At 41.0% G+C, this 27,439-nt stretch overlaps 1 protein-coding gene across 2 annotated transcripts in view; it reads left to right on the plus strand.

The window, feature by feature from the left end:
* The window catches only part of DDR2 (discoidin domain receptor tyrosine kinase 2), a 534,261-nt gene that overhangs the window by 396,733 nt on the left and 110,089 nt on the right, over positions 1-27,439 (plus strand). For both annotated transcript variants that reach the window (XM_077278825.1, XM_077278826.1), the window contains exons 11-12: positions 3,169-3,299; positions 10,248-10,446. In XM_077278825.1, the coding sequence (XP_077134940.1) occupies positions 3,169-3,299; positions 10,248-10,446 (330 nt within the window). The remainder of the gene's footprint in view (positions 1-3,168; positions 3,300-10,247; positions 10,447-27,439) is intronic.

The following is a 27,439-nucleotide window of genomic DNA, read 5'->3' on the forward strand; positions in this document are numbered from 1 at the left end:
ATTGTTTAGTGGGAGAAGCAGTTAAAGGAGACAACAGTGGAGATATTTAAGAGCCCTCTAGATAGAGACGAGGGATTGATGTGTGGAGACTTGCTGAGGACAAACTTAGGTATTGTGCAACTGGGGAGTCCAGAGGCCCATAGAGGTTAGAGAGTACTTGCACTTTGTTGTGTGGAAAGACCTGAGAGATGTGTTAGTGAAATAATACTAGGACTTGCCTGGCAGTGATGCAAGGAAAAAAATTGCTGAGACAATATTTGCTAATTCAATGGACAGAAGATAAGTCTATAAAGTGTATCCATCAGTGTAACTGCAGTGAAACTGTTAGATCGGGTACCACAGTCTGAAGCCATTAAGCAGTTCTCTCTTTTTGTGAAAGAAGTTGTGTATTCAAAGAAATGTGCCTACTATCAGCTGTGTCTATTACTGTTCCAGGTTTTTAGCAACTATAGCCTCTCCTGTTCCTTTGAGAGTAACAGCCACCAATGGGGTACGCCATGCCAGAACAACCCATCACCAAGTGAGCAGTAATAACACAGTGAAGCTGTACACACATCGACATGTAACTTTGTTACTGGTGTTTAGGTGTGCAACGAAGCTGTACACACATCGACATGTAACTTTGTTACTGGTGTTTAGGTGTGCAACGACATGTTTCGGCCTGTGTTCACATTACATGCCATGGCATCTTTATTAAATATTAATTGAGATGCTGTAAATAAATAAAGCATTTCATCTGGCAAAAGATATGCAAACAGAGGATCCTGGGTTTCCCCTCTCCCACTGTGTCACCTCTCCCGTTACTGTGCTGTGCTCAGCATGCTTGATAAACAGCATTGGGATTATGCTGCTGATGACCTATGGTATTCTGGTTCTTGTAAGAGTTTGTTGCTGAAAAGCTGTGTTGGTGAAATAGATGATCAACTGTATTCTGCACTCATTCCCATTCATAAAAAGAAACCCGACTACTTGATTATATATTTTTTTGCCATTTTGACCTCTTCATCAGAACAGTTTCATCATGAGACAGGAAGCACCCATAAAAAGGAAACCCAATCTCAGAAGAAAGTCTTGGTGGAACTTTATCAGGCAATGACTAGCCCATGGCACAAGCACAGCTGCACTGAGCAAATGACAGTACTGTGCCCCATTTCCGTTATAACTAGAGTGCACAACATCCAGCTCAATGGGGTCTATTTGGCCCACAATAGCAATCTAATCAACCACCAACCATTATACTAATGTCAAAAGCTGTTTGGCTGCATGAGTTATATTTTAAGCATCTCACAGGAGCAACCTAGTCAAAACTGGTCCCCTTAATACTTAGTGGCTGATATTCTCACTGGTAATCTTTGTATCACTGTGTCAGATACCACCCCAGCTCAGCTGGAGGCAGGGCAAAAGGCGTCCCTTTTTTACAGATACACATCAGAGATGTCACAGCTCCACCCCTCAGGGTGTCTGGGATGCAGTTGCTGACAGCTCGGCCATCCAATCTGGTACAGGGGTGTACTGAAGCTGTCAGTGCTTTAATTGACAGCATGACCATCCAGTCTGGTTCAGGGGTGTGCTGAGCTGTCAGTGTGCTTATTGACAGCTCGACTAGCCAATCTGTGACTGAGAGGCATCGGCTGTCTCAAGTGTTCACTATCCTGGGTAATGGCCATGCCTACTTAACTGAGCAGCTTCTCCCAGACCTACATTCAACTAGTGAGGTTTGTGCTTTCCTGCGCCTTGAGTTCTATATGTTTGTTCTGTTGCCTTACCTTGGACTTTGTTCTGACCATCCGCCTGTTTAATCCCTTCAGCTCTGATCCGTTATCCTCCTGGCTTCTGACCTTGGAACGTTACCTGACTACACTTTTGTCTCTTCCTTCTGTTTATGATGTACCCTCCTGGCTTCTGACCTTGGAACGTTACCTGACTACACTTTTGTCTTTTCCTTCTGTTTATGATGTACCCTCCTGGCTTCTGACCTTGGAACGTTACCTGACTACACTTTTGTCTTTTCCTTCTGTTTATGATGTACCCTCCTGGCTTCTGACCTTGGAACGTTACCTGACTACACTTTTGTCTCTTCCTTCTGTTTATGATGTACCCTCCTGGCTTCTGACCTTGGAACGTTACCTGACTACACTTTTGTCTTTTCCTTCTGTTTATGATGTACCCTCCTGGCTTCTGACCTTGGAACGTTACCTGACTATGCTTTTGTCTCTTCCTTCTGTTTATGAAGTACCCTCCTGGCTTCTGACCTTGGACTCCCTGACCACTCTGACTCACGGCTTAGCCATGAGAAGTGACTAGCGTCACAATAGATGACAAGGCAGGGAGGTGGCTTCAAAGTGCATGTGGCTCTATCCAATGTAGTTTAGAGGAGTTGTGTGAATCTCAGCTTCCATAAACTTTGATAGTCATGTGTGGCCACCCAGTATCCTGTTTGGAGTGCTGAGCAGAGGACCCCAATTTTCATAATACGTGATGGTTTTATTTCTGACTCCCATCTGTCTGACAATTATGGCATATACTTTCATTATATAAAAATGTCTCTTATGGTAATACCCCTTTAAGTTTTCTTTTGGCACTTGTGATGGTACAGTCTGACAACATGGTTCCCACCCAGTGGTAACATAATTTAATTTATTAGAAATGGAAAAGCAGAGCATCAGTAGAGCTCATACTTTACAATATGTAATGCAATACATCTAGCATAGGTAAAGCTTAGGAAATGGGGTGCTATTATTTATTTCTATACACCTTGTCTTTATGTGACTGTCTTTTTGGATAAAATATGCAGGACATGTTCTTGAGGTTTCTATCATTCATTTAGTTTGGAGGAGGTTTATGTTTTTTATGCAATTTTTAAAGTCAAAGCAGGGAATGGATACAATAGGAAATTAAACTGTAAATCCTTCCTTTTTACTACTCATTTCCTTGTAATTCACTGTTGGCTTTGGCTTAAACAACATCTGCAAAATAAATACATGTGATACCAACCTAAAGCTTGTTCCCATTCCCTGGTTCTACAGCCACCATTACAGATGACTGGTCGCATACAATGGTGTGTGCACTACATGTTTACTATTACAGGAACCATATATTATAAAATATTATGCATGAGCACGTCTTTTACCCAATAATGTGTACTAACAAATATGTTTCTCTTATTAGATCCAACCCTTAAATTAGACGACAGCAACACACGCCTATTGATTGGTTGTTTAGTTGCCATCATCTTTATACTAGTGGCCATTATTGTGATTATCCTGTGGAGACAGTTTTGGCAGAAGATGCTAGAGAAGGTACATTTAACTAGTAATACTAATATTATATATTTCTTATTAGTTGACGTTAAATAATTTTGTAAAAACACTTGAAACATCTAAAAATTACTTCTCAATCATATCTTATTGAAGATGTTTCTTCTATTTGTAAATCAGTAAATCAGAAAAATTAAGTCACAATTACGTATATTCACAACCTTAAAAATTTAATAATCCACAAAAAAAAAAGAAAACAAAAAACGTGCAATGTGCATAGGAAAAACAACCAAAAAAAACCTTATGGATTGCACTTGATTCTCGGGGGCTCTCATGGATAGCCCCTAATCTTTCAAAAGTCTGATCCTATACTTCCTCATTAATATATAGCCCTTTATTTAGTTAGTATAGGGTCTATGTATCTACTCTCTACGGATCAGGCTCATGGTGGGAGGTCCAGAGCTTGGACAGTTACATCAGGGCAGCGATAGTTCCTAGACACTTAAGAATCTCTTTAATTCCGGGGCATAGATAGAAAAGCCTGGGTCTCCTGGCCAAGTGGGAGAAAGAGGCCATGGAGTGCTCAATCAGATTGATGAGACTACTGCTAGAGGAAGAAAAGATCACATTAAATAAATTGAGTGATTCCTTGAAGGAGCAAATCAAGGTCACAATAAAGTTCTCATGTGAGCCCGATTTTCCAGTTAAGGAATCAAATCTTCAGAATACTATAGAAAAGGTTCCAGTTTCATCTAAAGGAATGGAAACATAAATTTTACAATAGGGATCTATTGGAATTTAAGGAGAATAAAGCAAACTCTATGTATCTACTCTCTACGGATCAGGCTCATGGAGGGAGGCCCAGAGCTTGGACAGTTACATCAGGGCAGCGATAGTTCCTAGACACTTAAGAATCTCTTTAATTCCGGGGCATAGATATAAAAGCCCGGGTCTCCTGGCCAAGTGGGAGAAAGAGGCCATGGAGTGCTCAGTCAGATTGATGAGACTACTGCTAGAGGAAGAAAAGATCACATTAAAAAAATTGAGTGATTCCTTGAAGGAGCAAATCAAGGTCACAAAGGAGCAAATTGAGGTCACGAAAAAGTTCTCAAGTGAGCCCGATTTTCCAGTTAAGTATTCAAATCTTCACAATACTGTAGAAAGGTTCCAGTTTCATCTAAAGGAACGGAAACATACATTTTACAATAGGGATCGATTGGAATTTAAAGAGAATAAAGCATACTCGGTTGCTGTAGGCCGAAACCCTAAAATACCAGAGATGGACATATCTTTGCCTGAGGCAGAGTTTTCAGATTCTGATACTAGCTTTAAGCATCATAGAGGCAGAGGAAGGGGTAGGGGTAGACGAGGAGGTAACAGGAGAGGAGAGGGTAAGAAGTCACCACAGAGGGATTTTTTAGAATTATGTTATCCACTCAGGAACAAACAAAACCCTGAAAAAAACATCCTAGAACCCCAAGTCCTTAACTTATCCTCACAACCCCTATCCACAAACAAAATGTGTGTCCTTAGCAAAGGGCTATCCTTTGTTCCTACCATGAACTATGACAGCTTAGAAACAATCAAAGACCTCCACTTGTTTGCTCGCAAACTAAAGTGGCGGAAACATTTTGCAGCCTGCCAAATAAGCCTGATCCGTAGAGAGTGGATACATAGATATATCTATACTAACTAAATAAAGGGCTATATATTAATGAGGAAGTATAGGATCAGACTTTTGAAAGATTAGGGGCTATCCATGAGTGCCCCAGAGAATCAAGTGCAATCCATAAGGTTTTTTATGGTTGTTTGCACGTATTTTGCTTTCTTTTTTGTGGATTATTAACTTTTTATGGTTGTGAATAAAGGTTACATTTTAAGTCCAATAAGCTAATACCCAGATTATTTGGATTTTACCACTGGCTTAATTTAATCAACACAATTACGTATAGCATAACTCACCTTACAAGTTGCTTTTATGCTGTGGCACGTACTATGTGTTTTGCAGTAATTACCATTACAGATCCAAACCTTAGTTTAGCAGTGAACTACTCTGGACACCTTGCGGAATGGTTCCAATTTGGAGCCAAATTAAGAAAGAAATGTCCACTGTACCCTCAGTTAGTGACGTTGAAGTAGTGAAGCTTTATTGATAAGGTACAATAAGTGCATCCATATAGAAAAACCTGTTTCTTGAGTATGATAATATGTAATGATGACATTTCCATTTGTGGAATCTTTATCAAATTTGTCACAGAGTATGTGTAATGCCAAGGACATTGCCCAGTAAGGACAGTCTGCATATGCCAGGCATTACATGTACCCTGTGACAAATTTGATAAAGGTTCCACAAATGGAAATGTCATCATTACATATTGTCACACATACGGTACGTTATCATGAATGCACTTACTTTACCTTATCAATAAGGCTCCACTACTTCAGTTTCACTAACTGATTGTACAGTGGACATTTCTTTCTGGATATGCTGGGATCCCACTCCCGCCTCACTAGCACCTCCAAGAGAATCCGGGTGTGTGCACTTCGAATATACTCTACTCTACTTGGAGCCAAATTGAGACTGACTAGACTGGTGTGTATTCTAGGCAGTCTTGCCTGCTCAAAGGTCCTACCTGTTCCACACCTAGGAGAGATTTAACCCATGTGCACACATTGTGTATTTGGTGAGTTTTTTTAAAATCAGTATTTCTAAGCCAAAACCAGGAGTGGAACAATCAGAGGAAAAGTAAAATAGAAACATGTCACCACTTTTGCGTTTTTTTTATCCACTCCAGGATTTGGCTTACAAATACTTAGGTAAAACAACTCACTAAATTCTGAATATGTGCACGTGGTCAAAGGCATCAAGGCAGTAGTAAAAAAAAAACAGCTCGTCTGATATAAAAATTGTTTACAAGTCTTACAGAGAGATGCAGAACTCTTGGAATTGCTAAGATACAGTGGGGAAAAAAGTATTTAGTCAGCCACCAATTGTGCAAGTTCTCCCACTTAAAAAGATGAGAGAGGCCTGTAATTAACATCATAGGTAGACCATAACTATGAGAGTCAAAATGAGAAAACCAATCCAGAAAATCACACTGTCTGATTTGGCAAGATTTATTTTTCAAATCATGGTGGAAAATAAGTATTTGGTCATTAACAAAAGTTCATCTCAATATTTTGTTATATATCCTTTGTTGGCAATGGCAGTGGACAAATGTTTTCTGTAAGTCTTCACAAGGTTGGTACACACTGTTGGTGGTATGTTGGTCCATTCCTCCATGCAACTCTCCTCTAGAGGAGTGATGTTTTGGGCCTGTCGCTGGGCAACATGGACTTTCAACTTCCTCCAAAGGTTTTCTATGGAGTTGAGATCTGGAGACTGGCTAGGCCACTCCAGGACCTTCAAATGCATCTTAAGAAGCCACTCCCTCGTTTCCCTGGCGGTGTGCTTGGGATCATTATCATCCTGAAAGACCCATCCACATTTCATCTTCATTGCCCTTGCTGATGGAAGGAGGTTTGCACTCAAAATCTCATGATACATGGCCCCATTCATTCTTTCATGTACATGGATCAGTCATCCTGGTCCCTTTGCAGAGAAACAGCCCAAAGCATGATGTTGCCACCCCCATGCTTCACAGTAGGTATGATGTTCTTTGGATGCAACTCAGCATTCTGTCTCCTCCAAACACGATGAGTTTTGTTTCTACCAAATAGTTCTACTTTGGTTTCATCAGACCACATGACATTCTCCCAATACTCTTCTGGATAATCCAAATTCTCTCTAGCAAACTGCAGACAGGCCCGGACATGTACTGGCTTAAGCAGGGGGGGCGTGTCTGGCACTGCAGGGTCTGAGTCCCTGGCAGCGTAGTGTGTTACTGAGGGTATCCTTTGTTACGGTGGTCCCAGCTCTATGCAGGTCATTCACTAGGTCCCCCCTGTGGCTCTGGGATTTTTGCTCACTGTTCTTGTAATCATTTTGACCCCATGGGGTGCGTGGAGCCCCAGATCAAAGGAGATCATCAGTGGTCTTGTATGTCTTGCATTTTCTTATTATTGCTCCCACAGTTGAGTTCATCACACCAAGCTGCTTGCCTATTGCAGATTCAGTATTCCCAGCCTGGTGCAGGGCTACAATTTTGTTTCTGGTGCCCTTTGACAGCTCTTTGGTCTTCACCATAGTGGAGTTTGGAGTGTGGCTGTTTGAGGTTGTGGACAGGTGTATTTTATACAGATAACAAGTTCAAACAGGTGCCATTACTACAGGTAATGAGTGGAGGACAGAGGAGCCTCTTAAAGAAGAAGTTACAGGTCTGTGAGAGCCAGAAATCTTGCATGTTTTTAGGTGATCAAATACTTATTTTCCACCATAATTTGCAAAAAAATCTTGCCAAATCAGACAAGGTGATTTTCTGGATTTGTTTTTTCCTTTTTAACTCTCATAGTTGTGGTCTACCTATGACGTCAATTACAGGCCTCTCTCATCTTTTAAGTGGGAGAACTTGCACAATTGGTGGCTGACTAAATATTTTTTTGCCCACTGTATAATACTATAGTGCGTGATCACAGAACCATCAACAGTTTTATTGCAAATAGTCAACAGGGTCACAAAAACCATGCCGAGATAAAAGATGCACATTAACTGCCAAATATTTGAGAAGAATCAAATGTGTAGTGACCAGGAACCAATTCTCTTCCTGCGCTCATATTCCCAACTGAAACCTCCCTGGAGGCCTACAAGTACAAGGGGTTCAGTGCTCAGAGACATGGCCAAGGTAAAGAAGCTTGAAACCCGACCATAGCTGAGCAGATACAGAAGTTGAAACGTCAAGACAATATCTGAAGACAGATTTTTCACAGGTTTTATGAACTGATTAAATGAAAGTTACTATTGAGGGACCAGATGAATGGGCTGTGGCTGGATCAGTAACATGCACAGACCTCCACTTCGATTCAGACATAATCATGGTAGATGTGGGGTACTCTTATGACCTTGTTTTTCCTATTATTATTAATGATGAGCTAGTTGGACCTTTTTGGGTTGAATATGGACTCAAAACAAGCTCCCACACCTACTGTAAGTTTTAGAAGACACTTTCTTTAAGCAGTTTTACAGGAAAACATCTGCATCTTTAAAGAAAACCATTATTTTTATGCAGGACAATGCTCCATTTTATGCATTGAATTACTCCACTGCTGGGTTGACAATACAAGCCTTAAAGATGAAAGAATAATGACACTGCCTTTTCCTCACCTAACCTTAGGCCTATTGAGAACTTGTAATCCCTTGTTAAAGGGAACCAGTCAGCAGTTTTGGCTGATATAAGATACAGCCACCAACTTTCAGGGCTGATATACAGCATTCTATAATACTGTATATCTGCCCCCAACTAACCTGTAAGATAAGAAAAATAACTTTGATTATGCTCCCTTGTGGGGCGGTCCGGTCCGAGGGGTGTCGCTTTTCTTGGTCCAGCTCCTCCCATCTTCTTACAATCCCCGTCCTCCTGCTTGCTTCGTGTGGGTGATGCCTCCACACAGTCTTCTCGGCACCGCACTCCTGTGCAGGTGTACTTCTCTGTCCTGTTAAGGTGCCGGAAAAGGTCAAAGAGCCTCAGCACCTGCGCACTGCAGTACTATGCTATGCCCTCAACAGGACAGAGAAGTACGCCTACGCAGGAGTGCGGTGCCGAGGAGACTGTGTTGATGCGTCACCCACACAAAGCAAACAGAAGTACGGGGATCGTAAGAAGATGGGAGGAGCTGGACCAAGAAAAGAGACACCCCTCGGACCAGACTGCCCCACAAGTGAGTATAATATAAAAGTTATTTTTCTTATCTTACAGGTCAGGTTAGAAGCTTATATACAGCATTATAGAATGCTGTACATCAGCCCTGAAAGGTGATGGCCGTATCTAATATAGGCCAAAACTGCTGACAGGTTCCCTTTAAATTGGAGCTTTACAGTAAAGGAAAACAGTCACCTCTCTGAACAGTGTCTGGGAAGCTGTGGTTGGTGCTGCCCAAAAAGTTGGTCATCAACAGATTAAGAAACCAACAGACTTCATGGATGGAAGGCTTAAAATATGCTTTGAATATATAACCTTTTCCTAGAGCTGCTGCAGTTGATTGAGAGGTCTCTCGTTATATGTAATCTAGAATAAAAACATAATTCATAGGCACACTGCAGTAATATTTTACTTACTGCGCTGCTGCTATACATTATGTGTGTATTCTAGGTTATATACAAGGAGAGACCTTTCAATCTCCCAGTTAGCTGCAGCAGTGCTGGGAAAAGGTTGGATTCTCAAAGTATATTTTCTCTGAAATGCTAGAGCAGATCAGAGAATAATATACCTGGCTGCAATTATGCAGCTAGGCTTTAATTCATGCTGTCCGTGGTTTGGGCTGCATGAATCATCTAACAAGTTCCCTTTAAAGAGGTTATCCACTACTTTTTAATGATGACCTGTTTATAGGATAGGCCCTCAATATCTGATCAGCGGGAGTGCAATACTCAGCATAACTTCCAATCAGCTGATATTGGTGCTGCCCAGAAGTTCTCGGATGCTACCACAATGGAAGAGTGACTTGATCTGCAATACCTGGCCACGGCCAGGTACTGCTATGATGGAGCTGCGGTATTTCAGCAGCATCCGAGAACTTCTGGCTTTAGCCGGTAACAGCTTATCAGTGGGGGTGCCAGGTGTTGTACTCCCACCGATCAGATATTGATAGCCTATTGTAAGGATACGTCATTAGAATAAAGTAATAGTCAACTCATTTGACATAGAAAAAGTTCTTTAGTACGTCCATCATTGAAGATATATATCTGGTGGACCTGCAATGTTTCCCGTTGTATAGAAAAACAGTTCTAGTAATAGAACCCAAGATTCCATCCAAAACTACAAGTGCGATCTAAAAATATCTGGTGAAATGTTGACAAACTTCTATTGTTGTCCTTTTTGTTTCTCCTTCTTTTAGGCATCCAGGAGGATGTTGGATGAGGAGCTGACTGTCAGCCTCTCAATCCCCAGTGATTCTAATACATACAACGCGAACAGAAGGCATGAGTCTATGTCAGCTAGTGAGCATGAATCAAACTCTACTTATGATAGGATATTTCCTCTTGGGCCAGACTATCAGGAGCTCACAGCACAAGCAGTAGTAGAAGAGGAAGCTGGTATGCGGGAATTTGAATAACAAATACTTAAGTGAAAATGTTTTAATGGCCATTATTTTTGTACTAAGAACGAAAATTATTCCCAACTACCCTCAGCTGCGGACTTATAATGTGAACACCATAAACACTGTCCAAAGTCCATAATAAGAGTTGTTACTTGTTTAAAACTGCTGATTAATGAAAATTCGAAGTAATAAATTACAGTCAACTTAAATAGAAACACTTAGGCCCCGATTCATCAAGACCCGCTTAGTTTACACTGGTATTGATGAGGGGGCCTGCTGGAGTCAGAAGCGCCTGATTCAGTAAGAGGGCATGTGCTTCGCCACAAATCTTCCTTCAGTCACAGTGTTAATGCCCCTTTTAGTTTAAAATACACTGTGGAGGCAGATTCTCAGGGAGATCTATATCTAGCCCACAGATCTTAAAGAATTGTCTGACCCAGAAATCCAAATTTTTTTTATAAACTAAACTTTTCTGTATTGCAATTTAAAATACTCCTATAATTTTGTTTCTACCTTTTGTTCCTCCTGAATTTTACTTTGAGGCTTTCATACAGTTTGTGTGCATGCTCCTCTTTTTCCAAACCACACAGCCAGTGCTAGCCCTGTCCTGCCTAAGTTTCCAAGAGAGAGACTAGAAGGAGACAAAGTGCAAAGAGGGTCTTATCTGGGAAAAACAGATATGGAGGAAAAAAGCATAATTGCGCTCTCCCGGTATGGATTGTGTACACACAACCACTAAAAAACGCTTGAGGATGCTTCAGACCTACAAAGAATTAAAGCATGACCGATGGAAAAAACAGATGGGTTAGTTCTGCGCTGGCACAGGAAAAAGAATGATGGATGCAAATCTAAGTAGTAAGTGGCTTATTCATCAACATGTTTGTCCTGAAGAAGAAGCAATATGCTTTGAAATGTGTTGATGAATAAACCAATACTATTTATATTGGCATCCGTCATTCTTCTTCCTACGGCAGCGCAGAAGTAGCCCATCTGTTTTTTCCACTGCATAAGTTTCCAGCATTCACCTCTGCCCGCCCATTGCAAACTCATTGGCTGTGTTAGTAATTTGTTCTAGCACTGACCTCTATCACTCAGTATGGAAGTGACAGAGCAGTGATCCTGGTCCTCTCATCTGTTGAAGTGCTGCACTAATCACGTTCACCTCTCATCATGCTAATAAAGTTACTACATGTCAGACTCTATTATCTGTTTCTCCAGTGTAATTGGACCAGGATCATGCAAAATGATTCAGTCTGTCTAGACATTGTGGGCCCTTGTAAATGCCACATTCATCCAGGATGCTGATATCTGAATGCCAATGGAGAGGTTTTCAGAACCATGGTTAGTATAGAATAGATCATGATGTCCCCACAGATTCATATGTATGGTATGATGTCATCACAGCCCCCATATATGATATCATGTCCCTCACAGTCCCCTATATATAGTAAAATGTTCCCACAGCACTGTATACATGTTATGACAACCCCATAGTCATCTACACATGGTGTGATGTGTCCCACAACTTCTCACATATGGTATGACATTCCTATGACCCCTAATATATGGTATGAAGTCCCCACAGGCCTCTTATACATGTTACGATATCCCCCAATACCCTCCATATTCACACACACCACTTGCTCCTATTCTGTGCTTTGCTCCTCTTCCTTCATTTTCACTGCTAGTCATGTGACATGAGGCTGTCACGTGACCAAAAGGTCATGGCATGACCTTCTAACTTTACACAGATTGAACAGTGGAGGAAGAAGTTTTTGGCTTCTTGTGACACAGTTCAATTTAGCTGTATGCACTTGCTAAGATCTGATTAGTCAAATCGGCTGTTGTATGTGACGCACCGGCTTGTGAGATGCAGGGCCTAGTATCTCGGAGGATGGTTCAGTCTCGGTGACTCAGATGGCTCTAACAATCCCTAGGTTCGGTGGCAATTATAAAGGGGGAGACGACACATATAGGAGACTGCGAGTTATGTTGATGCCCGCAAGGGATGAGGCTGCAGACGAAAGAAGCATACACCGGGGTCTCATGCAAACTTGAAAGATGAACTTTACTGAAGACTGGTAACAATCCTTATATTTTTCAACATAACAGTCATGGGTAGCAGATACATTTTTTTTTACAATTGTGACGGTCAAAGCCTTTTCTCGGTCCTGGCCTTGGGAGGATGGTGGTAACTTTTCATTTGACTAACTGTGCTGCATGAAGGGGAGGATCAAACTGACCTTAATCAGACTGGAGTATCCAGGGAATCAGCTGCGCAGTTCTGCAGTTCCTTCTCTTGTCTCAGCACTCTGTTGCTGTAAGACACGGTGCACTCCGAATAGGGTGCTATTTGTACACCCCGCTTGTCCCAATCCAGGAGCCCCAATTTTTTACCTCCTCTCCTCAACAAAACCATCCAAAAAGTGCTGTTTGTCCCGCACGCACCACCTCCAACTGCCACTTATCTTCAAATCAGAAAAAGACGTTGCAATGCCAAACTAAGGCAGAAGAGGGCAGTATAGTACTACAAGTTGTAATACCAAAACAAGGCAGGAGACGGCAGCATAGAATTAAATAGTTTACCTCCTGCCAAGGCAAGACAAGGAGCCAGTGTCGCAAGTGTAATCATGTAAGGAATAGAGAACACACTTACCATATGAAATATAACATACATTAGTAATGGCTTTCCTGGGTCACTACCTATGCCAGTACTGCATCACAGTGTACCACAGTGTGCAGGTAATGGGAGACTGAGGGAAGCTCACTGTACAAGTGTTGGAATTGCTTACAACCCTTGGCAGAAGAAGCAAAGGAGTCAGGTGGAGGGTCTGGCAGAGACTGTGCGTGACATCAGTGGTGATTAGTGTTGAGCGATACCGTCCGATACTTGAAAGTATCGGTATCGGATAGTATCGGCCGATACCCGAAAAGTATCGGATATCGCCGATACCGATACCCGATACCAATACAAGTCAATGGGACACCAAGTATCGGAAGGTATCCTGATGGTTCCCAGGGTCTGAAGGAGAGGAAACTCTCCTTCAGGCCCTGGGATCCATATTACTGTGTAAAATATAGAATTAAAATAAAAAATATTGATATACTCACCTCTCCGGAGGCCCCTGGACATCACCGCTGGTAACCGGCAGCCTTCTTTGCTTAAAATGAGCGCGTTTAGGGCCTTCCATGACGTCACGGCTTCTGATTGGTTGCGTGCCGCTCATGTGACCGCCACGCGACCAATCACAAGCCGTGACGTCATTCTCAGGTCCTAAATTCCGAATTCTAGGAATTTAGGACCTGAGAATTACGTCACGGCTTGTGATTGGTCGCATGGCGGTCACATGAGCAGCACGCGACCAATCAGAAGCCGTGACGTCATGGAAGGTGCTGAACGCGCTCATTTTAAGCAAAGCAGGCTGCCGGTTACCAGCGGTGATGTCCAGGGGCCTCCGGAGAGGTGAGTATATCAATATTTTTTATTTTAATTCTTTATTTTTTACATGGATATGGATCCCAGGGCCTGAAGGAGAGTTTCCTCTCCTTCAGACCCTGGGAACCATACACTGGGAACTTCCGATTCCGATTCCCGATACCACAAAAGTATCAGATCTCGGTATCGGAATTCCGATACCGCAAGTATCGGCCGATACCTGATACTTGCGGTATCGGAATGCTCAACACTAGTGGTGATGTGATGGCTAATCTCTGAACAGGAAAAGACTAATCGGCTAGTGACCGACTCCTCTGAAATCAGGCATCAGGATGGTCACATGCTGAAGTGTAGTATCTAGATGAAGGGAGAAAAATGGACCGCGGGTACCTGCATGCCGGGACCGGAAATGAAGAGGCTGCATCCACTGTTTCCGAGGGGGAAGCCTGAGACATGCGGACCATCCCCTGCTGCTTGAGGGAAGCGTTAGTGAGACTGAGCTTCCTGCTGACAAAGGGGCGGAGAGCAAGGAAAGGGCCCGCAGAAACAGGTAAAAGCGCATGCAGGAGGAGAGTTGCGCGCTAGGGCAGAGCACCGTGCAGTCGGGTGAGCAGCGCGCTCCACTCCCTATTCTGAGAGAGAGTACCGGCGCTGTGACGGGCTGTACTGCAGTTGGACAAGGGGTCCGGGACACCGTTCTGCGGAGCAGAGCCGAGCCGTGCAGAGCGGAGCAGAGCTGTGCAGAACAGAGGTGTGCAAAGCCCTGCACAGTGGAGCCGAGCCGGGTGTCGCAGCAGATATAGGGAGGAGTGATCCGGCCGGGAGCACTAGTGCCAAACAGACCAGCGTCGCCCACCACCAACAGCGGGGACCCGAGAGAGCGGGACGTGCGGTGTGTGCCCAGTGACAGCCAGGGAGTACCAGGTGCAGTATACGATGTGACCGTGAATACCGCGCACGCATTGCCCAAGAGAGAACACACAAAGGACTGACATTCGCACCCTGACCTGGACACACAAGAGTTGTCCTGACCGACTGTTACCTGACTACCTCCAGCTAATATAGATAAAGAGCCACGTTGGGCCCGCACCGGACTGTGGCCCATGTCTTTAATAGCCACATTAGTATATGGACAAGGGGCAGTGGGAGGTACCGGAGACCGACCACTGCGGCCAGAAGACGGAACCAGCGACTACAATATCATCTAGGATGAGGCACTGCGCCCGTCGTTGTCGGCGCTACTTTATCTGCAGCAGGAGCTGCAGTGTGAGGACTACCTTATACTCTTGCCACTTAATTATTGTGTTTTGAACTGTTGCATTTTGCCGTACCTTAAACTCCATTTAACTCTTTACCTCCCTGCGTGGAGTATCTCCCCTGTAAGTAAAACCTGTTAACCCTTGCTCTGCCTCCCCTCCGTCACTGGATCCCGCGTTCCTGTTAGTATCTTAAATAGACAATGATGCAGAACACTGACAGTGAGTATTTTACAGCATTCTGCAGCCTAGAAACCCACATAAAATGGTGAAAAAAGCAAGGACAACCCCTTTAACAGCTCATTTACATATAAAAAACATAGATTTCACTGGAATAAAACATCAGATCGCAGCTATCAAGGTATCATTTTATTCAGCTTTCTATGATCTACATATCCATATAGCCAACTTAGGAATGTCGATCCTGCAGACAGATTCCTTTTAATGTAATGGTTTCTGGCATAAAAATTTGATGCAACTTCTTTAAAGAAAATCTGTCAATAGCAACAGCCCTCCTAAGCCGTCTATAAGTAGATGCAGGTCATAAAAAGTTGAATAAAATTATACTTTGATATCTGCGATCCGATGCCATATTCAACAGAAATCAACCTGTTTCTTAAATGCAAATGAGTTGTTAAGATCTATGGGCCGGACACCAATGTGCATGAGACTCTGCCTCCAAAACTTATTTTAAATGAACAACGGTGTTACCAGTGTGACATATGTAACGAATGACACTTTGCTGTCATAATCACATCACACAGCTTTGCAGTGAGATCATAAGTTAAACAGTACAGCAGAGCTGACACAGTACGGCATGAACAATCACAATAGAACATAGCTAACATTGTACAGCACAGCAGAGCTAACACAGGAAAGCAGAGCTAATAATAATAATAATAAATAATCTTTATGTTTATATACCGCTAACATATTCCGCAGCGCTTTACAGTTGTTGCACACATTATCATCACTGTCCCCAATGGGGCTCACAATCTAAATCTAATCCAGTAAGACAAAAGTGAACTTTGTGACATTGCAAAAATTTGCAGCAGCATTTATTTTCTCATGATGATGTTAGCACTGCTGTGGAGCTGTGTATGATTATAATCAACACAGAGCAGCACACAGAACCGCATTACTAACACAACAAGCACATTTGCAGTTGTCATCTCACAGACCTGTCAGCTCTGCTGTACTGACCTTTCTCCACACTGGCTGCCTGTAAGATGAAGGCTGAAGCACTATGATAGTACAACTGCAGATGGTTTTGGAATGAGACAAAGTTTAATTATGTTCTGATTAATGATCTGTTAATTCTGATCTCACTGCAGAGCTGTGTCTGATTATGAGAAAAAAGTGTCAGTCAGTACATGTCTCACACTGGTAATGTCCCCTTTCATTTAAAATAAGCTCTGGAGGCAGATTGTCAGGGAGCGCGGTGTCTGGCCCATAGATCTTAACAGCTCATTTGCACATAAGAGTAATGTGAATTTCTCTGGAATAAGACATCAAGTCGCAGATATCAAGGTATAATTTTCAGTGCTAGTGATGAGCGAGTGTACTCGTTGCTCAGGTTTTCCCGAGCACGTTCGGGTGGTCTCCGAGTATTTGTAACTGCTCGGAGATTTAGTTTTTGTTGACGGCAGCTGCATGATTTACGGATGGTCAAAATAGACGCAGGAGGAAAAAACCAGTCAACATATAATAAGCTAATATATAGATAGATATCACATTCACTGATGTAGATATAGTAGACCTGGTAACCACCTGTGTCAAAGCAATCTAGTGAAGCCACTAGGAAAGTAGAAGATAACGTGCACCAAATATGGACCAAACCAGTGGAAAAAAGATGATGACAGATAATTTCTTCAATGTATATATCTTTTATTTGATGGTAAAAACAGAAACCAAAAAAAAAAATATATATATATATATTAATAAAAATAGAAAAATATTAAAAGTATATATGTATTAATCACGGGCACATATCAGAAGAATTATATATATATAGTTTTTCTTGTATAGTACAATATATCATTACACAAGGCTGGTCTAAAAGATTTTACATAAATATACTGGATACCCCAATGATAGATATCATTAAAAGTCAAAAAGCCAAGTAAAGATCACGTGCAATATGCAGTAAAAAAAATTTTTTTACAAGAGGTGAAAACATGTATAAAATTTATATATTATATATATGTATATATATATATAAATATCTGTATATACATATACTAATGTGTTGCATATAAGAATTGATATAAAATTCAAAAAAGTGCAAAGAGTGCCAGAAAAAAGTGCAAACAAAATGTGCAAATAGGCAATAGTATTTGCAAAATAGTGCTGTATGCACATATGATCCTAGTTTACTTACATATAACGCTGGGGGGAATATTTCCAGGACCGCCAAGTGGTTGATAGTGTGCTCCCCGACACGTGTTTCGGACCCAAAGTTCCTTCATCAGGGGGTATATTGTAGTGTGACCGAACGGTTTATATATAATGAAGCTAATTACCGATGTCAGCGTCCATAGCCTGTACGGCGCAGGCGCCACCCAGGCGACCCGGAAGTCCAAGACCCGGCATCACGTGACCGGACGCACTTGATGGTCCATGGCGTTACCAAGGACACTGTGACGCCGCGATCCCAACCTCAGAGCGCTGGGCGCGCCTGCGCACTACCATAGACCCGACATGGGTAAAAGATGGAAAGGGGTGTTTTTCAATACGCGTTGTCAGGTTCGCCAGGTGTTCAAGGCATGACGCCGTGCCACCACAGGAACCATGGCAACAGGACGTCAGACCTCAAACAACATGACACCGGACACACATGCGCACTTATGAATCTGAATCAACATGTATGCTAATGGAGGGCATCAGGGTGCTGAGCGCGCTTGCGCACTGCCACCGACCCGACACAAGTATAGAAAGAATGAATGAAGAGGAGTGTATGTGTGGACTACGTATGCGCTATCCGAACCGCCAAGTGTCCAGGGCACAATGCCGTGCCACCATCATGGCAACAGGATGCCGAACCCCAAATAACAAAACGTCGGACGCGCATACATACTATAAATGTTATAAAGCATATATACTAATAGGGGACAACCTCCAGATGCCCAGGGAATAATACAATATCGCCACATCATAGCGCAGAACGCGCATGCGCTCCAAGATACATAGGCTACAATATTACAAAATATAACACCAACAATAAATAATTGAATAAACAAGCTTCAATGCCGGTGTCCACTGTGCATAGAGCGTTATACAACATCAAATCCGTCCAGGACATCACACGGCCGCAAACAAAAGCCCATATGATGTCTATGGATAGATGCCGGGCGCAATCAACACAGCATAAGCCATTACAACAGGTACTATACTAATATTAAGCAGAAATATTGAAGACAATAATATTACAAAAGGGATAGAATATACTAATGATAACAGTCATATATTTGTAAATCACACAGATATTAAAGTGGAAGTGCGTATGATGGAAGGGAATTCATGGTTCCACGTATCCCTGAGGTAAGTATCCACAGAAGTAGGTAATATAATTGCCTGAATTAAAACAAAAAATAAATAAAATGAATAAAATGTACCAATATCGGTCATAGTATAAAAGGTAATAAAATATACATATACACAATTTAAAAAGATATATATATTTAATAAACAATTTTTAAAAAAATATATATATATTAATTAATATGTCATAAAAATATAAAAAGGAGTATACAAGGATAATATGCATATAAATATATATATATATATATATATATATTTATTACAAAAACGGAGCGAAACTCAAATTTTCATTTAGACCATTTGGGGCAACTGTATCTAAAAGCCAGATCCATTTCGTTTCGAGTTGTGCAAGAGGTATGCTAATTTTTCCCCCCCTCTCATTGGGTTCAATTTTGTCTATCCCAAATACCCTTAGGAGGGTAGCATCACAATTATGGTATAGCTTAAAGTGCTTGGGTATAGTTTTCAACATTGTTATGTCCTCAGTCTCCTTTGCTGCCTGTATTCCACGTACATGTTCACGTGTACGAACTTTTAATTGACGGGTTGTCATTCCCACATATATGAGAGAACAAGGACATATCGCATAATAAATTACAGCACAAGATGTGCACGTGATTGAATGTTTGATCTTATATGTCCTTGTTCCTTTAGCATTTTTGAAAGACTGGGATCTCACAATGTTGGGGCAGGCTACGCATTTCCCGCATGGTTTGCAGCCCGTCTGAGGTTTAATCCTTGTTAAAAAGGTGGAGGGAGTTGTTAGGCTACTTATATAGTGGCTTTTTACAAGGGAGTCACCCAAATTACGTGACCGCCTAAATGTAAATTCTGGGCGATTGCCAATATATTTTGACAATATTGGATCACTTTGGAGGATTGACCAAGATTTTGACAAATAATAGCGCATCAAATCTACCTGGCCATGGTATTGAGTGATATACCTAATGGGTTGTCTCTCAGTTGCTTGTTTCGTAATATACAGGGCCTCGTGTCTTGTAGTATATTTTGCCCGGTTATAGGCTTTCTTTACTGATCTCCGGCTGTATCCTCGTTCAAAAAATCGGTTCTTTAGGATATCTGCTTGCTTCTCAAAATCCTCATCATTTGTTGTTCCAAACGTTTTATTATTTTAAAACTTATAACCAGGGAGGGAAGACAGGGGTGGGGAGGAAAGGTGGGGATGGGATATGAAAAAGGAGAGAAGAAAACAAAGGACCTGCAAGTCCTTGTACAAATTGTTGAGTTTATAATATATAAAAAACATTTAATAAACATTTAACTTTGGGCAATTATACCAGACATTATTAATCCTGAGGGAATAATTCCATCCATCTGGACCACTTTTTTGCATATTTATCAAAAGTATTATTTACTAATGCCAATTTGCTCTCAAATGATCTGTGTGTATGAATTTTATCCATTATGTCTTTAAATGGTGGTGGGTCAGGCCTCTTCCAAAAGAAAATGATGGAGTTTTTTACAATTAATAGAATGTGTATGGTTAATTCCACTAAAGGTGGCGAAATTAGTTGAGTATCTAATGATAACAACGCGAATTGAGGGGGAAGCGGAATATCTGCGGAATGAACTTTATTTATCAGGCCAGAAACATTAGCCCAAAGGGGCCTAATGTGTGGACAATGCCATAGGATATGTAGTAGATTCCCTCTTTGTCCGCAACCTCTCCAGCAATCAGCTGAATGCGTTGAGTTTATTCTTGCCAGTCTGGCTGGTGTATAGTACCACCTGGATAGGACTTTTTGATGTGTTTCTTGGAGCGAAGTGGATATGGTAGAGGAAAGTGAGATCGAGCAGGCTCTTTCCCATTCGTCATTGCAATATTGTAAACCAAGTTCAGACTCCCATTTAAATATGTTTTGTGTTTTAGTAAACTCCGAATTTGTATTAAACCAATTATATATGTATTTCACACTCCAGAATACACAGTGGCCGATATTATTCAACAGGTTGACTACTGGCTCTGAAATATGTGAGGAATTTTTTAGGAATTTATTGATAACCTCTTTTAGCATTAAGTATTGAAGGAAGGATGATGAAGGAATCTCATATTTAGTTTTAAGACGACTAAATGTATAACAGTTGGAGTCTTCTAACAGATCCTTCAACTTTGTTATGCCTTTAGTGGCCCAGAATGGATCAATTTCTTGTTTGAACAATGAAAATATGAGAGGTAAAGATAGGTTTTTTAAAGAGTCAAATTTTTTAATCCCTCTTTTTGGATGGGCCAATTTCTCCCATGCTTGCATTATCGGTTGGTAAATAGGGTGAAGATTCGCTGGTTTTTTATTCTTCAGAAGAAGAAAGTCCAGCATCAAAATATTTGGTGATTTGTTATTGTTGAAGTATGATTCAATTTCATACCAGGCCGGAGTCTCTGGTTGAGGCCACCAATGCAAACTGTTTGTTATTAGAAAGGAGTAGTAATATGCTGCTATATTAGGTAGGCCTGCTCCTCCTAAATTTTTACTCTTGTAAAGAACGTTTATTGCAATTCTGGCTTTCTTACCTCCCCAAACAAAAAGGTTACACTGAGATTGTATGTTTGTCAGTAAGGAAGGGGAGACCTTTAACGGAAGAGATCTAAAAACATAAAATTTTTGGTAGGATATAAGATTTAAATGTCATGATTTTGCCCCACCATGATAGTCCTCTACCTCCATAAATGTTGAGATCTGGGGTAATTGATTTCAGTATCAATTCAATGTTGGTTTGCATCAGGGTGTTTATGTTCCTACCAAATTTTAGGCCTAGATATGTTATAAAATTTTCCGACCAGTGCCACGTCGTAAGTTTCTCTATCTGATCTATTTGTTTATTTTCTAGATTAAATGATAAAATACTGGATTTGGAATTATTAATTTTGAAATAAGACACTTTTGAAAAGGTCTGAAGTATAGATAGAATTTTAGAAATAGAATCATGGGGTTTAGATATTGTTAAAATGATGTCTGTTATGACCCCAATGGCGAGGGTCTCAGAGGAACGTGGAAGTCTGCAGAATACAAAAATCCAGCTCATAGGGCAGTGGTAACTGGGTTGACCATATATCTACTCCTAACGCCAACACTAGAAGTAGCCGGGGATCATTCCTACGTTGATTCTAGATGACACGCGCCAGCCGGAGAATCTAGCTACCCCTAGTAGAGGAAAACAAAGACCTTTCTTGCCTCCAGAGAAGGGGACCCCAAAGCTGGATAGAAGCCCCCCACAAATAATGACGGTGAGGTAAGAGGAAATGACAAACACAGAAATGAACCAGGTTTAGCACAGAGAGGCCCGCTTACTGATAGCAGAATAAAGAAAGGTAACTTATATGGTCAACAAAAACCCTATCAAAATCCACACTGGAAATTCAAGAACCCCCGAACCGTCTAACGGTCCGGGGGGAGAACACCAGCCCCCTAGAGCTTCCAGCAAAGGTCAGGATATTGATTTGGAACAAGCTGGACAAAAATACAAAACCAAAACAAATAGCAAAAAGCAAAAGGCAGACTTAGCTGATATAACTGGAACCAGGATCAGTAGACAAGAGCACAGCAGACTAGCTCTGATAACTACGTTGCCAGGCATTGAACTGAAGGTCCAGGGAGCTTATATAGCAACACCCCTAACTAACGACCCAGGTGCGGATAAAAGGAATGACAGAAAAACCAGAGTCAAAAAACTAGTAACCACTAGAGGGAGCAAAAAGCAAATTCACAACAGATGTCATCCGCGTAAAGTCCTATTTTGTATTCCCGTTTATCTGTCTTAATGCCCGAAATATCAGTGTCTTCCCTAATTAATTGCGCCAACGGCTCAATGGCCAGAACGAACAGCAAAGGGGATAATGGACACCCTTGTCTGGTACCGTTAGTGATCATAAAAGGGTCCGATAGATGGTTGTTTACATAGACTCTGGCATTTGGATTAGAGTATAATGCCAAAATATTATTAAGAAATTTAGAATGAAAGCCGAATCTGAGAAGTGTAGCTTCTAGATAAGCCCAATTTAGTCGGTCGAACGCTTTTTCGGCGTCGAGTGAGATAATTGCAGATTCTATTTTTTTTTAGTTAATTAATTTGATCAGATTGATCAATCTTCTTGTACCATCTGTGGATTGTCTTTTCTGTACAAATCCTATCTGATCATTTGAGATTAAGTTAGGAAGGAATTGGCCCAACCTATTTGCTATTATTTTCGCGTATATTTTTAAGTCCGAATTAATTAAAGAAATAGGTCTATAATTGGTGACTTGAGTAGGGTCAGAGTTGGGTTTAGGGATCAGGACTATAGTGGATTTGGTCATTTCATTAGGAAAGCTACCTAGGTTCGAAGCAATATTGAACACTTTAGTGAGGTGGGGGGCTAAGAGGTCTCCAAAGATTTTATAATAGTCATTACTGAAACCGTCTGGACCCGGGGTTTTGTGAGATTTTAAATATTTAATGGTTTCCAAAGTCTCCTCTATGTCAAAGGGTGAGGAAAGATAGTCTAAATCTTCTTTTTTAATTTTGGGGAGCTTCATAGAGGAAAGAAAAGAGTCTATATCTACTTTAGATGGATTATATTGGGATGGGTCTTTATTAATATTGTAAAGATCTTTGTAGTACTTAGCAAAGGCATTGGCTATCTCTTGTGGATGTGAAACCAAGATATTCTTGTGATTTGTGATTCTATCTATTCTATTTTTTAATCTATATCCTTTTATCCTATTTGTCATGTATTTGGTGGGACGGTTTAGATCTGAATATTATTTACACTTTGACGCTTTTAAGACTGCGTCGTGAGATGAGAAGATAACGGACCTCAGCTCCATTCTCAACTTGGAGATCTCCGACTGAGTAGTCGGGCAGGGGGTTGTTCTTGAGCTTTGAAGAGATTCTTTACTCCTGATTATACTTTGGAGTTCGGAAATCTTTTTCCTATTTTGTTTCTTTACTTTAGACGAGATTTGAATTAAAATTCCCCTTAAAACTGCCTTATGAGCATTCCAATAAGTGAATGGATCCGAGAGGCCACTTTCATTTTCTTTAAAATAATTTTTTATAGCTAGCGCAATTTCATTTTTAATAGTTGGGCTGTTAAAAAGTGTGGCATTATTTTTCCAGAGGTATTGAGAGTTTAGCGGGGTTCCTTCCTCGAATTCTCCAACGACTGGCGCATGATCAGAGACACTTTTTGGTAATATGGAAACAGAGGAGAATCTAGTAAGGGTGAAGATATCCGTTAATATTAGGTCTATCCTCGATGCCGACTGATGGACATCTGAGAAGTGACTATATTCTTTGGAGGAGGAATTCAGGCAACGAAAAACATCAAACAATTCTTTCCCAAAAATCCATCTATTGAGGTTTATTGAATTATTTCTGTTTGGAGTGGAAGAATCCAGAGATGCATCTGGGACCACATTAAAGTCACCAGCAATCAGAAGGGAACCTTTTTTTACTTTATCAATTTTTTTGGCAAGTTTATTAAGGAATTTAATTTGGCCCCTATTTGGAACATATGTATTAACAATAGTGTATATAGAGTTATTAATTTTGCACACTAAGATGTGAAAATGACCTTTGTTGTCTTTAAATTCTTCCAGTAATTCAAAAGCAACAGTATTTTTTATCATGGTGAGTACACCAGCCTTTTTTTTGGGACCTGAAGATTCAAAGGAGTTAGGGTAGCTCCTTTCGGAGAAAGCAGGATGGTTATCAGCCTTAAATTTTGTCTCTTGGAGGCACACAATGTCAGAATGAGAGCCCTTTATATCACTACGGATCGCAAAACGTTTTCTGGGGCTGTTAAGCCCTCTGACATTGTATGTCGCCAATTTAATTTTCATTCTAGAAGAGTTTGTCTCGCAGTGCAGTCCAGATGGGAGAAAAAATATTAATTTTTAAGTGTAACTTATATAGAAATTATTGCCCAAAACTTCCTAGAGAAATAAAACAAAATAACAATAATTGATATACAGAAATACTTGTAATGTGAACAATAGATCCTTTTGGATCGTCAAATTTCCTACAGGAAAACAATAACAAAAATAACAATAATATGAACCAGAGATCCTTCAGAAGGACTCTTCCTCGGAGGAGTCCACTTCACTAGAAAGGGGAAAAAGTCCGTGGAAAAAACTGACTCCGTAGAGACATCCTCCTAGTAATCTTAACATAAAATAATTAAATGTAGGTAAATCAACATATTTTCTTGAAATACAACTGATATATAAACAATAGTCAATCTATAGGATCAAGCCGATCAGGTGGTATTTCTAGAATCAGGAGTAAATTTACGAAACGGGATATTCATAGCTCTCAAAAATTCTATGCCCTCCTCAGGGGAAAGCAGCACATGAGTTTTCCCTCTGTGATGAACAATAAGTTTCAGAGGAAATCCCCATTTGTATGGGATTTCTTTATCTCTAAGAGGGATCGTGATGTTCTTAAACGATTTCCTCCCCTCTATAGTGAATTTTGACAGGTCTGCATAAAACCTAAGATGTGTATAAGGTTCAGGGAAGCCTCCCAATTCTTTGACCTTGGTTTGAAGTTCTTCCTTTATATGAAAGAAATGTATTCTTAGTATAACGTCCCTCAGCAGGTCTCTAGCTACACTTCGGGGCTTCGGAAGCCTATGTATCCTATCTATAATCAGATCTTGATCTTTCAGAGTTGGGATAATATTTCGAAATACCTCTTTAGTATATTCAGCAAGGCCATCTGGAGGGATCGATTCGGGGATGCCCCTGATTTTTATATTGTTGCGTCTGCTTCTGTCCTCTATATCTGCCATTTTATTTTTTAAGGATTGAAGCTCATGTCTGATATCTTTGTTTTCTTTGGCCATGGACACGGATTTGTCTTCCATTAACCCTATTCTTTTTTCATGATTTTCTAGTTTCTGACTAACCGTGTCAAAAGTGTTCTGACTGATACGTGTCTGTTTTTCTATAGAGATTTGTAAGCTGTTGTGGATTTTTTCTGCTAAATTGGACATGTATCTTTCTATGTCGGATTTATTAAAGGAGCCCTCATCTGTGTCTTTTCTGAAACGTGATGATTCCGGCCCAGTGGGAGAGGAGTAGGAAGCAGATGAATCATCTGATTCGATTGCTGCTGTATCATGTTCTACACCAAATTTTTCGGTGAAATCACCCAACACTTTTCTTTTACTTGAAAGAGTTGTGTCCATTCTTTCACCAGGTTTAGTTGGTGTATTTTTAGATAGTGAAACTGAAGGACTAAGATTTGTCTTGCCTTTGTTGTCTTTTTTGTTGTGTTTAGCTGCATTAATTGGAGACAGGTCCTCTTTCCTGTTGTGAGGTGACCGTGACCTTGATCTCCTGGGACTAGTAGGGTAAATTGGAACTCTATCAGAGTTATTGTGAGACCCTTTAGTTTTCTGTGTATTAGCGGAAATGGCTTTTACTGTTTTGTTATTTTTGGCACTCATTATGATAAGTGTTAGGTTTAATAGAAAAGAAAAGCCTATGTGGGTTATAAGTGTTAGGTGTTGTGAATTTGCTTTTTGCTCCCTCTAGTGGTTACTAGTTTTTTGACTCTGGTTTTTCTGTCATTCCTTTTATCCGCACCTGGGTCGTTAGTTAGGGGTGTTGCTATATAAGCTCCCTGGACCTTCAGTTCTATGCCTGGCAACGTAGTTATCAGAGCTAGTCTGCTGTGCTCTTGTCTACTGATCCTGGTTCCAGTTATATCAGCTAAGTCTGCCTTTTGCTTTTTGCTATTTGTTTTGGTTTTGTATTTTTGTCCAGCTTGTTCCAAATCTATATCCTGACCTTTGCTGGAAGCTCTAGGGGGCTGGTGTTCTCCCCCCGGACCGTTAGACGGTTCGGGGGTTCTTGAATTTCCAGTGTGGATTTTGATAGGGTTTTTGTTGACCATATAAGTTACCTTTCTTTATTCTGCTATCAGTAAGCGGGCCTCTCTGTGCTAAACCTGGTTCATTTCTGTGTTTGTCATTTCCTCTTACCTCACCGTCATTATTTGTGGGGGGCTTCTATCCAGCTTTGGGGTCCCCTTCTCTGGAGGCAAGAAAGGTCTTTTGTTTTCCTCTACTAGGGGTAGCTAGATTCTCCGGCTGGCGCGTGTCATCTAGAATCAACGTAGGGATGATCCCCGGCTACTTCTAGTGTTGGCGTTAGGAGTAGATATATGGTCAACCCAGTTACCACTGCCCTATGAGCTGGATTTTTGTATTCTGCAGACTTCCACGTTCCTCTGAGACCCTCGCCATTGGGGTCATAACAGTTTGCCAGGCCAGTATTAAATGTTTAATGCATTGCAGAAGAGGGATTATAAGAAAGAAGATTCTGAGTTTTTTTTTTCTTCTTCCCCTTTACCTCAGAGTGGCTATGCTTGCTGCAGACATGAATGTCCAGACCTTGATTACAAGTGTGGACCAGCTGGCTACTCGTGTGCAGGGCATACAAGACTATGTTATCAGAAATCCTAGGTCAGAACCTAAAATACCGATTCCTGAACTGTTTTCCGGAGACAGGTTTAAGTTTAGGAATTTCGTGAATAATTGTAAATTGTTTCTGTCCCTGAGACCCTGTTCATCTGGAGATTCTGCTCAGCAAGTAAAAATTGTTATTTCGTTCTTACGGGGCGACCCTCAGGATTGGGCTTTTTCGCTGGCGCCAGGAGATCCGGCATTGGCTGATCTTGATGCGTTTTTTCTGGCGCTCGGTTTACTTTATGAGGAACCCAATCTTGAGATTCAGGCAGAAAAGGCCTTG

Source organism: Ranitomeya variabilis, chromosome 8 (genome assembly GCF_051348905.1).
Source record: "Ranitomeya variabilis isolate aRanVar5 chromosome 8, aRanVar5.hap1, whole genome shotgun sequence".
Taxonomy (NCBI): domain Eukaryota; kingdom Metazoa; phylum Chordata; class Amphibia; order Anura; family Dendrobatidae; genus Ranitomeya; species Ranitomeya variabilis.